General features: G+C 38.6%; 2 protein-coding genes across 2 annotated transcripts; both read right to left on the bottom strand.

Moving 5' to 3' along the window:
• Positions 1-4,925: 4,925 nt before the first annotated feature.
• On the bottom strand, positions 4,926-6,530 carry LOC141720358 (psbP domain-containing protein 4, chloroplastic). The gene is made up of 5 exons (XM_074522715.1): positions 6,107-6,530; positions 5,847-5,950; positions 5,631-5,742; positions 5,264-5,491; positions 4,926-5,184 (listed from the first exon to the last, which is right to left on the bottom strand). Exons 1-5 carry the CDS (start codon positions 6,414-6,416, stop codon positions 5,120-5,122), a joined length of 819 nt encoding a protein of 272 aa, XP_074378816.1. The 5' UTR covers positions 6,417-6,530; the 3' UTR covers positions 4,926-5,119.
• Positions 6,531-8,023: 1,493 nt separating this feature from the next.
• LOC141716931 (serine carboxypeptidase-like 42) lies at positions 8,024-11,147 on the bottom strand. The gene is made up of 10 exons (XM_074519081.1): positions 10,862-11,147; positions 10,522-10,629; positions 10,284-10,376; positions 9,965-10,057; positions 9,488-9,573; positions 9,063-9,341; positions 8,839-8,972; positions 8,656-8,748; positions 8,428-8,545; positions 8,024-8,347 (listed from the first exon to the last, which is right to left on the bottom strand). The coding sequence occupies exons 1-10, from the start codon at positions 11,097-11,099 to the stop codon at positions 8,180-8,182; spliced, it is 1,410 nt and encodes a 469-aa protein (XP_074375182.1). The 5' UTR covers positions 11,100-11,147; the 3' UTR covers positions 8,024-8,179.
• Positions 11,148-16,441: the final 5,294 nt, after the last annotated feature.

Raw genomic sequence — 16,441 nt, 5'->3', positions numbered from 1 at the left:
AACAAAACAAGTCTTTTATTAATATCAACGAAATCAAAACAGATTACATAAAAGTTATTCCTAAATCCTTATACATGATTGGACTTAGGACATATTCCTTTCATCTACTACCTTGCAAAAGGGCCTACGAAAAAGGGTAACCCAATCGCCTCTAGCCCATATCAATCTAACAAACTCATCCCTCCACTTTGGGTTATTTTCAACAATGGAGTTACCATAAAAAATATGGGGAATTTTGGGCCTTTGACGTAATAAAACCCAGCCCGGTTGAGTTAAAGCACTGTTATAAAACTGAAAGATTTTTCTAAAAACGGCCACTGAAAGAGGGAATTTATTCCTAAGACATAATTCCATAAAACAAATAATATTACTCCATGCGTTAGGAGGGAGCTGACATGGGTTTATTTTTACATCCGCAAGCAGACAAGGAATGAACTCATGGAAGGGGAACCTAAGACCTGTGGTTAAGGCTCCTCGATAAATAAAAAGTGTATCCCCCTCCCAATTACATGTCCTATCCCCAGGGGCGGCCAGAGTAATCATAATATGAGGAGGGAGTTTGTACATGGTGTTAAAAGCTTCTATCCTACCTTCTAACTCATGAAATGTATTACGATAGCAGCTTGGCCCCGGGGAGGCTTGCCCAGAACCGATTTCTTCTTCTTAGGGCGAGGGGCCTCATCATCAGAAATCTCCTGAACATCCGGATCATCGGGCAAGGGCACATTGCCCGGATCTACCACATTCTGGGGGGCAGAAGATTTGGCTCCCCCCTCAGCATCTGCAAAACCGGATCCAGGTCCGAGAGCTCCCTTAGTGGTCTTATAAGCCAGGCCCAAAGAGTTAAAAGCAGCGGCATAGGCGGAAGAAGACATTATTGCCCTAAAGGAAGGATTGTAATGTGGCAAACCTGCACAAGAGGAAAAAAGAACCAAGTCAAATAAAAATGTTAGGTGGTCCGGATTGAGCAGCCGAAATTAAAAAGTTAAGGGACCCGGGTCCCATGAGTAAACCAACAATCCGGATCAGAAAGCAGATAAATATTAACGGGAAAAAAAGCAAACAACCCTACCCGGGTTACCGAAAAGGTTGGGCAACCCGGACCCGTAACTAATGGGCAATCCGGATCACCAAGTGTAATGGGCGATCCGGACCATACCAAAACAACTAATCCAGAATCTTTATCCTAAATTCAAGTAAAAGAAAGGAAGGAACCAGGGTCGATATGAATCTTACAACCGAGTTGGAGCAGAAGCTTGTAATTCATGAAGGTATCCCGAGTTGGCTGAAACCCGAGGCAACCATAGAATTTCTTGATCTGGGTCACAGCTTCTCCCTCTAAGATCGCGGGATTGAACTTCGTTTGAACATCTCCCAGGGTGAAGTAAGGCAAGAAGGCCAAATCGAGCCCTTTCAACATTATTAACTCCCCGTTCCGGTGCTTCAAGGAGGTCTGGTGCATCACAAGTTTGGCCACCCCCGGGCCATAACCACACTCTGAGGCCCGGAACCTAAGCTCATAGAAGGGGTTCTGGCTTGACTTAGAAAGATAAAAAAATTGGTGGAAGAGTTTGAACGTGGGCAGGAGTCCGGATTTATTACAACAGGCTATAAACCAGGTCATAGACTTAATACCGTTCAGGATAATTTGCATTGGGGAGATCTTATAAACATATTTGCAGAGATGTTTAACAAAAATGTGGCAACGAGGACTCCACCCGGATCTTAGATGCTCTAACCATTACGGGATGTAGCCATCCGAGGGGCGGTGGTAAATCCTCTCGTGAGGTTCCGGCCACCTCCAAGCAACATCAGGAGTTAGCTGGAATGCGGCCCGTATCGTTATATCCATTTCAGCCGATCGGCCTCCGCATAAAAGTCCTTCAGCTGGTAGTGGTCCCGGCTAATCGAAAACGTGGAAAAAGCTTGCTCTAGAGCCCCCTGGTCATAAACCCCTGGATGACCATCCTCATGCTTCTCATATCTAACCCGGCCATAATAAATATTATTCTCAAACTCGGACGGTTTCCTGACAAAGTGATATTTTATATTGGTCCAGTGGCCTTCGGGGGTAAAGAGGACCGAGTTCTCCGGAAGCCTCTTGAACCGGAAACTGGTAATTATTTCAGCAGACCCGGATCCCTTCTTCACCATTCCGACCCGGATCTTTTCTCTTCCAGAAGAATTCGGATCACTCTCGTCTCTAGAAAAATTTGGGTAGCAGCTAAAGACTCTTCTAGCCCGCTTCTTGGTCCGGACCATATACCTATTAAAATGAAGGTCAGTTAGCCTGGGCCCTACAGATTTTATTTGTTTTGCTAAGCGGTCCGGATCAAGAACATTATGTTAATTTTACCATAACCTAATGATCCGGACCACCAATGCAAGTCCAACCCGGAAAAACATCAATGATCCGAATCATGTAAACTACAAGCCAAAAATCTTAACAGTCATGGACCCGGGTCCTGATGGCAAACAACCAGATCCGGATCCAAAGCAACCAAAACAAATTGAAAACCTCAAGTCATATAATTCTACCCAACTAACTACCACAGATCCGGGTCTTATACCCTACCCGGATCAAAATCAAAACCCTTAACCACAAACAGTATACCAGAGAATCAAAGACCAAAACATATGATTTTTCATATGCATCACACATATACACGCAAAGAACACGAAGAACAACATAGCAAACCCAGAAAAATCCAACCAAAAATAACCAAAATCTAACCAAATAAAACCGAAAATCTATAGATCTGAACATACATGTACACAAAAACACATACCCACTACAAAAACAAAGCCAAAAAATATGGTTTCTACCACTAATTCGCGAATGAAGAAGCAAAATATAAAATGCAAACTCGAAGAAAATGGAAAGAACTCGAAGGGGAAGAAACTTAAAAAGGGAAGAGAGAACTTACAAGCGTTGCAACGGAGAAAAAGAGCGAGCCACGACGCGAACAAGAACAAAATCCAAGCCCTCAAGTCACAGCAGGAGCCCCAAAAAATTTTAAGAAGAGAAGAGGAAGAGACTGTAGTTTTCTTTTGCAAATGAATAAAAAAGAGAGAGGAAAGGGCTCAGCTTTTTATAGGGGGAGAGAGGAACCGCCCCTGCCACGTGGCAACCAGGGGTTGGTTCACCCATCAGTTACAAACATGCATATAAATTTATATATATACACATTAAACACACATTAAAACCTGTGGGGCGATTTTTCAGGAGGTAACTACAAGAAATTCAAAATCGTGGGAGGGAAAAAACATGAAAACCTTTACAAATTCCAAAATTTTCAGAATTCAAAGCCTTAAACCCGGATCATGATGAACCCGGGACAGTAATCTTCAGGGAGCAAATTTTTTTGCAGTAGCAAAATACCACTACCCTAATCCGGATTGTTATCTACCACACCAGATCCAGATTGGGGGGCAACCGGGAGCAAAAATTTTTTCTAAAGCAACAAAGTTCTACCATTATCCGGATTGGTATCCGCTACACCAGATCTGGATTGGGGGGCAACCAGGGAGCATAAATTTTGTCTAAAGCGGCCAAATTGTTCTACCTTAATCCGGATTGGTATCTGCTACACCAGATCCGGATTGAGGGGCAACCAGGGAGCATAATTTTTTTCTAAAGCGACCAAGTTCTTCTACCTTAATCCGGATTGGTATCTATTACACCAAATCCAGATTCGGGGCAACAAATAGCAGAATCTTTTCCAAGGCAACAAAATTCCAACTACCTTAATCCGGATCTATCCCTTCAACACCAGACCCGGATTGGGGGGCAACAAATAGCAGAATTTTTTCCAAGGCAACAAAATTCCACCTACCTTAATCCAAATTTATCCCTTCAACACCAGGCCCTGATTGGGAGGCAAAAGAGAAGCATAGTTTTTCTCCCAAAACAACAGCTATGTGATACTACTCTACTCCCTCATCCAGAAAATCTGCATAAGGGAGTGAGGGGCAAATGATAGGGTATGAGCAACCTGGATAGGGCCCAACCTGGATTTAAGGGGTATCAGGCTCAATTGATGGATCAAGACCGCCCTCACCCAAAACAATCAAGTGGAGGGACCCGGGTTCAGGGCCAACCTAGGACCTGGATCATCTCCTAACCAGGATCCAGCTCATGACCTGGATCTTCTCCTAACTAGGTTCCAGACCATAACCTGCATCACCTGCCTACCAGGGTCCGGCCCATGACCTCGATCACCTGCCTACCTGGATCCGGCCCTGAACCAGGATCACCCTAAGAGGGGTCCCAACAAGCACATGCACATTCCGCAACCCACCAAGGAAGAGTACGTGGGCACGTGACGATGACAACTATCACCAACCAACATATCAGACAAACACGGCTCATGTCAGAAGGCCGTTAGGACACTCTGAAGGTGGTCCTCCCCTAGACACGTGTATGCAATCCACACAAGTCAGGCGTCCTCCGCCCCCAAGAACCAACGACCCTGATCTAGAGGTAACAACCCCTAAACCCTACCTTTGAGCTATATATACCCCCAAAGATGAATGGTTTAGGGATTAGAAAAACACTTTCATTACACACACTCATATACTCAGCCTATACACGCACACAACAACCCTAGTCCTCTCTATCTTCATATTCCCCAACCAACTTCTTATTCTTACACCGGAGGCGCCACGGGGACAAAACCCCCCTCCGCTGTTGTTTTGCAGGCTCCCAACAACAGCTACACCTCAAACACACTCAGAAGGTCCACTCAGAAAGTCCAGGAACAGCATCGGGAGGAGCCGCCCTGCTCACCGGTGTTATGAGGGATAGTATGATCTTATTCTAGATCAGGTGTATAGCCTATACTTACACCTGATCTGGACTAACAGCGCCGTGGCTGCAGTTCATGATCGGCACAGTTGCTTTTGACAATATTCACACAATTACAGAGAATAAAAAATTGAACTTCGTGTAAGAGAAAAATCTCAAATTCCAACATTGTCCAGAACAAAGCCTAATTATGTGTATCTTAGATTATAATCAAAGTATTATATCAACCAGTTGTATACATTTAATTCCAAAGTAGATACTGATTGTGTGTACTTGCAGTTTTCAGCTGGTTCTATATTTCTGCAGAGTCAATCACACAACCCTGAAAGAGTCAGAGATCCTTTTCAAGTCCTTGTAATGCCTCTTCCATTGAAGACCTGCGGAAAACAGAACTGATCATTTCTTGCTTCAGATTATATATACAAGGAGTATGTAATAGTTGGGAAATGTGTTTACCATTTGCAGTTACAGTGAACAAATACAGTCGATTTCCTGCTGCAGTTGCTGTGATTAGAGCATGAGGGGGCTCCAATTCAAATAGGTAATATTTTCTTCCTGAGTATTCTTTTACTTCCATACTCAATACTTTTCCATCGACATTTTCCCCAATTGCTTCTGGTCCAAATGCACTAATCACTTTCTCTGGTGGTCCAACTTTTTCTATCGTTGCATTGTCACCAAGATCTGAGAATTATTGGAACAAAAATGTACAATTGTTATATATTAGAAAGTGGAAGTGTTCAACACTTGTTTTACTTTGTCAAATATGATGAGTTTAATGTGGTCAATTTATGCCATGTAATGAAATAGTTTTTCTACTCACTGTCTGCAAATCTAAGGACAGGAGCAACAATGACAAATAAGCGTCCTTCTTTGGGGTTGCCAAATCTTAAATCAATCTCTGTTCCTCCGAGATCTGCAATTGATACTGGTACCTATCGCCAGATAGAATTCAAGAGAAACAAAAAGCTGACTAGTGGAATACCAATTAAGAATGAAAATGCTGCGTAACGAACCATACTGTGGCCTAAACATTCACCTCTTCCCATTCTTGAGGCACTGCAAAAAGATAGGGTATTATAGGACTCCATCCAACACCATGTCCTCCAGATTTTTCATCAGGTCTTTGGTAAGTCCTCCAACCTGTCTGATCATTTCATTTATTAGGTAGACTGGTTATGGAGAACTAAAGAATGGAAAGAAGTTTATATGCTGAAAGATAAGAGTAATTGACAAGACTTACAAGCACGATTGAAGTTACAATTTATGATGAGTAGAAGAGCCTATAAGTAAACTAACCTTGCTCATCTGCTTCAGATAAGCCAGGAATCCTCCCAGCTAGAAGCCCTTGTTTCACTACAGCCAAACCCTCTTTAGGAAAGCTCAATACTGCAGAAGAAACAAGTGAAGCCCCAGAAACCAAAGCTAATCTTCTCTTTAAAAGCCCCACATTTTGGTCACTTTCTTGTTTAGCATGCTCTGAATTTGCAGCAGCAGCAGCAGCACAAGCTTTTGTTCTTGACAACCCTTTCCCTGCATACTGAGATTGACCTATAATTTTGTTACATTTTAGTGAAAAACAGCTGCCAGAGAACATCATTGTACCCATTAATTCTAATTTTTACAAGTTATTCAGGTACATGGACATTTTTAAGGAGTAGGATCTCATCTCATCTTATACAGCATCTTATCCTGGCTTAGAAAGTGCCACGTGTGGTTTTTTAGTGCCAGTAGTAGTTGCACTCTCTCCTCACTCAATTCTACCAGCAGTATTTATTGGGCTGTACACGTGAATCGCGCAGCCGCATCCAACCGCTCACAACCGAACCGTATTTTACGGATAATTGCAAAATGCGGGTTGATTGTCAATTAAAATTTTAAACACCGCTCATTCGCGGTTTACATGCAATTTTAAATTCTTGAAAATCACGACCGCAACCGTAACTTTCAACATATATACACATTTATTAACTAATCTTAGGTTAATGTTAAAACTTTGTTTATAAGATTCACAATCATTAAAAGATATATAACCAAAGAGATGGAAAATGTAATTAACACGTAATTTTTTTTTATCATTCTCTTTTTTCTTTTCTCCGACCTCCATATTTTTGTATGTTTTAATATTCTTGCTCCACACAGACCATTAGTTTGTATTTTATTTTTGAATGTAAATTAATCGCGTAACATAAACTTGAATTTATTACTATTCCGAATTTATTTTTTTAGCAAATTATTAATTATTTTAAAATCAATGGTTGAGCCGCAAACTGATCCGCAATAACCCCAAATTCGCAACCGCAATTAACGTGGTTAACCGCAACCACAAATGCGGTTGGGGATGACAATTTTCTAAAACAGCTCTTCGCGGTTTGGTTCGACTTTTACCCCAAAACCGATCCGATCTGAACCGCTTACACCCCTAGTATTTATACTCACCCTTCATAATGAATTGTTTACCTACTTATTTTAAGATTATTATTATGCATAATTTTATAATTTATTTTTATAATTTTTTTTCTATATAAAAATTTAAATATTATAATTTTATTCGAAAGAAAAATTTATTTAAAATTGTTTAAGAAACCATAATTTATAGTAATATTAAAATACGTGTCGATTTCCCGTCCCTTAAAGTAAAGAATCCGGTATTATCTGTTATTCGTCCCTAAAAACGTTTTCTATTTGTGTTAGACACGTTTGTCAATTTACAGTTTTAATCGTTAATATCTTTAATTTCGTATGAATATTAAATATAAAATTTCATTATATTAAAATACTCAGAAATACGAATTTAACAAAATCATTCATCACTCATTATGTTTGCTATTATAAATTAGATATAAACTAATAGTCAAATCGCTTATCATTAACAGTACAAAAAGTCAAAACGGGAATAAAATTTGGGGACGGAAGGAGTACTATAATAGGTTTTTTTTTACTGGACTGCAAGAACGACGCTCTTTTCTATTTCACCGCAAGCATGAAATGAAATTACAAATTTATTCCTATAGCCCAGAACTAATTTCCAAATTTATTTTCTCTCTTGGAAATTTCCTGTTAATATATTAAATTTGTTGGCAGGAAAATTTCGCAGGGAGGCCGTTAAATGAATATTACCGTATATGAAATGTGAATGAATATTACATAGAAAGTTTAAACATAACGGATTAACTGAACATGCAAGTGAAGAACCAACATTAACATTGACAGCGCTTGCATAAAATCGTCCCCTGCCTATAGGAAAACTTAAATAACTTCTGAATTTAAAAACATATGTTTTCTTGTTACAATTTTGTAGACGCAAATGTATACTCAACTATGGAGTAGATGATAATTAAAACGTCCACAAAGATGAAAAAGTTTCTGCTTTCACTCATCAATAGAAGGGCGAGTTGTGTTTGGCAATGGTCGGCCTCGTACAAATGAAGAGAACAGATGCAGTGCTCGCGATGGCTGGGCGTATGGCACCATATGAGCAGCACCTCTTACAGTTGCAAATGTCAATGCATTTCCATATTCAGTTACCCATCCCCCTACCTATATACAAATCAAACCAAAAGTTCATTTATATTCAATTATATGTAGGCATGTATTTATCAGTCCGAAAGCTGTATTACCTGACCCTTGTGAAACCATGCTTCATAAGGAACTGTAACCTTAAATTTCAGGTCATGAGCAAGTTCACGTACCAGCGTTCTAGAACCAAGCAACGGTACTACTGAATCTTGATCCCCACTACATATTTAATCATGTTCTATTATTAGTTAGATATATTACAGGTCAGGGATCCTCTTTAGTGATATGATCGTAAATTTTGGAACAGATAAGGTATAGTTGTAAGTTACCTGAAAACCCAAACAGGAATGTGATTCTGGATGATCCTCTTGAGCAAGGGGAGGATGTCTATACTACCATCCGCGTAAGTGTAGTTTAACAAACTGCAAGGCAACAACAGAAACCAAGTTTAAAATCTCTAATTACTAATATTACATGCTTTTTGATAATATAATTATATATGTTATATGTACCTTGTGCACATAGCCCAGTCGTATTTTAAATTAGTCCTATTAGCATGAAGAGCTTTCTGAACTTCTGGTAGGTTAAAATAAAAGCCTCTTTCATAAGTTATGCACACATCAACACCTACACTTATTTTAGTAGCCTGCAATAACGAGACGATCTTTTATTAGTACTATTATTCAATATAATCAAACATAAATGCCTAGAGTTTGAGGAAGTTTAAATTGTGTACTATTTTTCGCAGACGCAGCTCTTGCTCTACTATGGACGGGTAGCACACATCAAGAATCACATCATAAGGGTTAATGTAATCGCCAACAATGTCATTTGCTTTATTTATAGCTTCGTCGCATGTTGCCGATACATTGTGTTTACCATCAAGTGTGTAATCCTCAAAGTCACACTGGTTAAAGATAGCAAGACCAATCTCATCGGATATCATTCCATGTGACCACAAGTACTCGTACACTGCTGGTGCATCACGGTCTAATTTGAGGAGCGGATTCCCAATCTAACCAGATAAATTAAAGAAAGTGAGACAACATGAGTAAACAATTAGTATCATATTGTTTAAGTGATGCACTGATTAAAAGGTAATCTATAAAACACGGACACGAGGAAGAATAATAAAGAGCATTAGCTCTAGTAATTGCTTACAGCAACTCCTTTGATGTTAAACTTGTATCCTCTAGACTGTTCATTGTGGTCCAGAAGAGCAATAGCTAATTGAGGAATGTAATGCCCTGCATGGAAACATGATCATATTTTTTTTAAAAAAAATCTGATATTGTAATTTATATCTGTAGAATATAGCCTTCCAAGTTCCAACCTCTGCTTTATACTCCCTCCGTCCCAATTTACTTGTCTAGTTTGATTTTTGCATGTAATTGAAAGTACATTGACCACATATCCCCACTAATCATTTTTCATTTTTTTTTGTAAATAAAAGTTTAAGATTTAAACACAACAAAAAAAATAAAAAATAATAATAAATGTACGTGGTCAAGGCATATTAAAATATGGATAAAAGTCAAAGTGGACACGTAATTTGGGACGGAGGGAGTACAATATATATGACATTTAACAACTTTAACTTAACTAGAAATGATGTTAAAGTTTTCCTTAAGTGTTTACCTGCATAGCTTTCCCCAGTAAGAAATAGATCTCTGTCTTTATAAGATGGAAACTTTGCAAACCAGTTTATCAAGAAGATATACATGTCCCTGGCTGCATAAATGAACAAGTTATAAATGACAAGTAGATCACATCAAACGACACAAACATACAGAGTACGTATCTGCAAAACCGGGAACCTTGCTTACTAACTAACAAATGTTATGAATTTACCATATTGGATTACTTTATATACTTCAGTACAAATCTTTTATGCAAAATGAAGATTAGCATGTACCAAAACGATGTTAAACAATATAAGACTTGTCAATGAGCTTACCAGTGGAGGCATCACCACAGTTATAGTCTGAAGTAGTATTTGAGTATGACCATCCCACACCAGCCGGGGACTCGACAAATAGAAGATTTGATGCTGCAATCGAAATTGTAAAATAAACTGATAAGCACGTGCAATTATTAGAAGTGAAATATGTTGTTAAAGATTGATTTTCTAAAAACATCATCTTGAGAAATATTTTGTTGTTTAGAGACTTAATTGGAGAATACCACATACATACCTTTATTCCAAGATTTGGAATTGATGCGAAGGCCTCTGCCATCACCTCTAGGAAAGAATGGACCCAACTCTGTGAATGCACCTCCTCCAATTGAAGAACAACCTGGTCCTGAACACAAAACCATAAACAGAATCAGAATCAGTAACAGCAGCGATTAATGTAGTAACTTTGCTAATTCGGCCTTTATTTTCTTATAACATGCATGTCAAACTTTCACAAAAACACAAACATTTATCAACTTACATTGATCGTTAAGAATTCATAATTCCTAATTTTTGATTTCAAGCACTAACCAGTTGCTCAAACTTCAAAAATATCAATAACAAACAAAACAACCAACCTCCATTGAGCCAAAGAGTAAGAGGTTTATGATCAGGATCATGATGCGCCTCCACAAAATAGTAAAACAAACTCCTGCCAGCTTTAACATCCACATCAACATAACCTGCATATTGTTTGAACTCAACTTTAGGTTGCCCTGGCAAATTCACTACCAAATCTTCCTCCGGATATCCATCGACCACCACCACTACTAAAGTCACAGTCACTGCAGCCCAAAAGCACCATGAACTACCCATCCTAACAATGATGTAGATTCTTCTGGTTTTCAAACTTTATATACCAAACTACAAGTAAAGAAACTGACCTAAAAAGGGGTGATTGTAAAGAAGCATAAATTATGGCAACTTTCTTTAGAATGACCACATGAATTCTGGGGGTGCCTTTAAGGTTAATGTGATCTCAAGATTTTAAATCACAAAGGCAAGAGTTTGCTTTATATGGTAAAAATCACATATAGGCTCATCAATATTTTATATCTTTTCATACAGAGAGAGACGTTACAAGAACTAATCTGAATTCGTACACATGAATAATCTTTCTGATGACAAAATATGATTCTTGTTGCGAGACTTCAACACATTCAAAAATGACAAACATTTGAACGGAAACTTCATAGTTTAGCATTGATCTATCAGTTAAAATTAAATTTAACTAGGGTTTAATATTTTTTAGTGATATTTTAATATCAAGACCTTGAGACGACCCTTCTTTGGTTTCATGTAACCCAATTATCAACTAACTGCTTCCTCTACCGCCTTAATTTTTACACATTTTAATGTGCTTTGACCAACTTGTTAGAAATATAATTTTAATTTTTTTTATAAAGTAAAATATAATCTTTCTATTATCATTTACAATTTTTTTTACAAATGATAATTCATCTAAGTACAGAAACGTGGATTGCCTTGAGACCTTCCTTCATTTCGACGTAACATAACTGGAACTCTATGTCTATAATTTAACTATAAGTTCCTCGTGAAATGTGAATTATAATGCGATCTATAATACTTTGATATTTAACCGAACTATCTAACCAAAAGTCGGTTGAAAACTAAGTGAATTATTTTTTTATTAAAAAATATGAAAATTTGTTGGTCCCTTAAATTAAAATTAGCTCGATAACTCGTGCAATGCACGAACATATTTTATATTAAGTGAACTGAATTTTATTTTCCAACTCTAATCGGTATATCTATGTTGTGTCTGATGGATAAATGATGTATTTATTTGTGTATGCTGTTATAGCTAAAATTTGGTAATGGGTCATTTCGGGTGGGTCAAGAATAGCTCAATTGGAATCAATTAGGGCAAAAAGATTAAGGATTAGTTCTTAGGCATTGACGAGAGAACGCACCCTCATTGGTGAAATACGTGATATAGACCGTTTGCAAGTAAGATTGCAATGCAATAGGAAGGGGGCGCCCTGTGTAGAGTGAGGATGCGCCCTGGGGTGAACGCGCTCTCATAAGATGAAATGCAAGATATGAATTATCTACATGTTTGGGTGACAATGTAAGGGAGAATGTGTGCATCCCACAAGGTGAGGACGCGTCATATTCTTGGAAGATGCATGATTTTGGATTCATTGGGATAGTTGGGTTTGTCCTCATCCAGGACATGGCAAACAAGAACAAACCCGGGACATGGCAAGCATGGAAGGAGTAATGGAGGATTATTTTCACTAACATATTTGTTGTAGGTATTCTTTGAAGAATTCTCTCCTTGAGTCGATCAAGGAGGGGATTTCTGTGAAAAGCTTGAAGGCATCAAGGGTATGACTGATAATTGAAGGCCTCCTCCAGTATTAAATGGGTGTCCTCGTTAAGGGATGCGGGGTTAACATTGGTGTGTTCTTTGGGAGCTCTGTTCTTGTATACAACGGGTGTCCTCGTTGGAGAATTTTGCAGTCATCTTGCACTTTGCACCCAAGAGCTTGGGATCACCTGTCCTGCTATCTGGTGGGTTATCCTCATTCGAGGGACAGGGACGCATCCGACATTTAGGGTGAACCATGGCTATACCTGCGTTTGTAACTCAAATGAGATAGTTGTAGCAGAATGTTATCCTTGCGCAGGGAGATGCATTATCTGTGAAGTCCTACGATTACGAACGAGCCTTGGATCTTCGCGGTTGGGCCTCATAGTTGGACATTCCTAAAACTAGCGGAAGATGAATTCTGGAAAGACTTCTACCGGGACGTGGAACATGAAGTTTAAGCCCCTTAGGTTTCTTGTTCCTCAAGAACTAAAAAGGGTCCCTATCATTGTTGGATGTTGAGAGCTAAAAAGGGTACGTAGGCACATTGAAAGGGGTTGGAAGTTGAGAGCTAAAAAGGGTCGCCACTAACCCTAATCAATCTCTGCCACTAATTTATATACAAACACCACACACCGCTTACTTTTTCGGTGAAGAACCACCATCTTAGATCTTGCTTCTGGTGTGAAATCTCAAACTTTGTTATTACTAGATTTCTCTGTCAAAAAATTGGCGCTAGAAAGAGGGGCTGTTGATCAAGATCATAATCTTAAGAAGGAAAAGATGTCTTATAATCGTGATGAAAGTTCTTATGATGGAAGTCATCGACTTCCGGGAAAGGGTAGAAGAATGGGACCTATTATGGGACAGACGCGCTTAACGAAAAGGAACTCTCTAGATTAATAAAAAATTTCCGCGAATCCGAAGGGGATGCTGGGCCCCGCTACACTCAGCATGAACCCTACATGCCTAGAAACGTGGTAGATCCTCCGCAAGCTCCGGATGTTGGAGGAACACCACCTGTGCTCATCAACAACACTAATATCTTGGAGCAGCTGTATCACATGGGAGATACCTTGAATAACTTCAATTCAAAATTGAACATCGTGGAGCGTCGCAAGATGTGGAGAGGCCTTCGTTCATCCCCGCTACGGTCATGTTGTGGGAAAAGCTCCTATGGTTGAAGGGAACACCCAAGATATTTGTTAGTCCCTTAACAATATAACAAGAATTACAGAAAGGGGGTTGAATGGAATTCTTGAAACTTTTTCTTGATAAACAATGTTCTAACTGGGATATGTATATAGGTGTGAATTGATTAGCACAATGCAGAATAATTACATAAATGAATCAAAACACAAGTAATTAAAAACAAGAGTCTTTAAAAACTTTCTGGTGGATTTGAATGATTCCACCAGAGATATATACTTTATATCGAGAGAACTCTGTGTGCAAAAAGCTCACAACTGCTTACAAATATTGAACAACTAAGAATGCAGAGAAATGCTAAGAATTCTGCTTACAAATGTTTCTCTGCTTGTTTCTCAGATTCTTCCTTAGATGTTGCTTCTTGGTTTATATATCACCAAGATTACAAAGTAATGAGATAGGATAATAAAACAAAACTATCTAGTCTATTATAATGCTACTTCATTACTCTATTCCAACATCTTTGAATATCTTCATAATAGCATGGAAATGGCAATGCTTCTTTGTTCTCGAAAACCCAGTTGAATAGGCTACCACATTCCATTTGCATACACTCGACGCATGTGACTGTGTTGTCACTGTCAACATATATTTGAATTCTTTATCCGTCGGGTTTATGATCATCCGTCGGGTAGCAATCAGGCACTAGACTTCATTTCATTTATACAGAATTGCAAGACATCATCTATGTACAATTAATCAACCTATTCTGTATATCTAGCTAAAGTCAACATGACTTAGGTACTACTACAGATTCTAAATAATGTGTATGCAGAATTGTGCTACAGCGGCGCATAAACCATGTTCGTCAACCAAGTTTGTTCAGTGGTCGTAATTAGTTTACATAAGCTACTCACTCGATGGATAATAATTCATCATCCGTCAGGACTAAAATGAGTTATCCGTCGGGACTATAAATCTTATTCGTCGAGTGATACATATTTTCACTAAGTAAAATCTGCCAAGGTGTTTTGTTCATGAAATCATCAAGTACACAACATATACACAACAATCTCCCCCAATTTATGTCTACTGGAATTGTAGCCATAAATTAAGAGATACTTGATGATAACAAAACACCCTAAAAATACAATTTTTAAAAGACAGTAGATAATACTGAAAAGTGCTTCAATTAACAAAATGTACAAAGTTTTGCCCACAGTCATTTTCAAGATGCTCCTCTAGCCTGAGCAGATTTATCTAGTTCCTTGAAGGTCTGGATCTCTTTCCAAGCTTTCTGTTGTTTTCCTCAATCTGATCTTGGAGCTGCCTGTGGAATTCCAGTTCATCAGATTCTGAGAGATTTAGCTTTCATTGCATTTTCAAAAGAGTCTTATTGCTAGAGATGCTCAATTGGTCTTCTAATCTGAAAAATCTTCTCACTCCTTTGTCATCCATGAACTCCATCAGCCAGTAGGGCCTTAGATGCACTCTTCTCCATGTGTAAGGGATGATTAGAGTCTTTGGGAGTGCATCTTTAGCTCTAACACTCCTTAGCTCTTCAATCTTCTTCAGTACCAATCTTCTTGCAGTAATATTGAACCCAAAGTTCTTCTTGAAGGATGAATAAACCTTAATCAGTACAGCTTGGCTTTCTTGAAGGACCCTGTGAAGTGGCCACTGAATTTTCTTTCCTCCTTTGTACTTGAACACCAACCTTTCAGGTAGGTTTCTGTATGCATCATTTCCTCTCACTTCATCTAGTTCATCTAGATAGAGGTTTAGATCATAAAATTCTTTGATGTCACACAAGTACATGTAATCTCCCTTATTGTCTTTAGATTGAGCTTTGACTAGAGATTTGGGTTTAAGAGGTGACAACTTCACTTTCTTGACTGCTCTTGACTTTGTTCTCTTTGGCTTATTAAGGATTGGCAAATGGAAGTCAGGAATTGGTATGTTTTTCCATTCTACTGGTTCATCCTTAGGCACAATAGGTTCACCATGGATGTTCCTGTAAGGATCCACCACCTTGATATCTTCAAATACCACAGAGGGTTTTGATGCTTGAGTTGTAGTTGGAGTTGATTCATTGGGAAACTGATTCTCCAATTCCTTATCAACAATGTCCACTTTCCTTTTAGTTCTTTTAGCCAATTCCTTGATTCTTGGAGATTTCTTATGTTGTTCAACTTGCTTCTTTGATTCAATGATTTCAGATGGCTGAACATAAATTTGTTGTGATGAATTTACAGCATGTAGCTTGTCCAAGATAGAAGTGTCCTTCCTGAAAATTTATTTCCCATTCCTGAAAATTTTAGCAATTCTCCTTTTAGAAGCTGAATCAGCTGGATCTTTGTAGAAAGCAATTGACCTTGACAGAAGGTTCTTTTCATCAGGCTTAGGTGTCTCATACACAGTATCCAAAGGTTCTTCAATGACGATTTTGAATAGTTTACCCTTGGTTTCAGAATTATTTCAGCCTTTGGAGATTTGATGCAGGATGGTTGTCCCTTTTCCAGATAGTTCATGCTCATCTCATTCACATAAATTTGCTTGACTTGAAAGTGATGGATGGCTGACTTTACTGGCTCCTTGACTAGTTCAAACTTCTTTTGTATATCCTCGTCAATTTTCTCCCAGTTGACTAAACTCAACTTCTCCTTATCAGTTG

The sequence above is a fragment of the Apium graveolens genome, chromosome 4 (genome assembly GCF_009905375.1).
Source record: "Apium graveolens cultivar Ventura chromosome 4, ASM990537v1, whole genome shotgun sequence".
Lineage (NCBI taxonomy): Eukaryota > Viridiplantae > Streptophyta > Magnoliopsida > Apiales > Apiaceae > Apium > Apium graveolens.
Note: the sequence above shows the minus strand (reverse complement) of the source record. Positions and strands in the feature narration are given on the sequence as shown.

Excerpts from the sequence above, each read along its gene's own strand:
- LOC141716931 (XM_074519081.1), bottom strand. The coding sequence starts at position 11,099 with ATGGGTAGTTCATGGTGCTTTTGGGCTGCAGTGACTGTGACTTTAGTA. Across the intron at positions 9,342-9,487 it reads TTAACATCAAAGGAGTTGCT|ATTGGGAATCCGCTCCTCAA; the intron begins GTAAGCAATTAC and ends TTATCTGGTTAG. Across the intron at positions 8,973-9,062 it reads AGCTGCGTCTGCGAAAAATA|GCTACTAAAATAAGTGTAGG; the intron begins GTACACAATTTA and ends TCGTTATTGCAG.
- LOC141720358 (XM_074522715.1), bottom strand. The coding sequence starts at position 6,416 with ATGGGTACAATGATGTTCTCTGGCAGCTGTTTTTCACTAAAATGTAAC. Across the intron at positions 5,951-6,106 it reads ATCTGAAGCAGATGAGCAAG|GTTGGAGGACTTACCAAAGA; the intron begins GTTAGTTTACTT and ends ATGATCAGACAG. Across the intron at positions 5,743-5,846 it reads TGCCTCAAGAATGGGAAGAG|GTACCAGTATCAATTGCAGA; the intron begins GTGAATGTTTAG and ends ATCTGGCGATAG.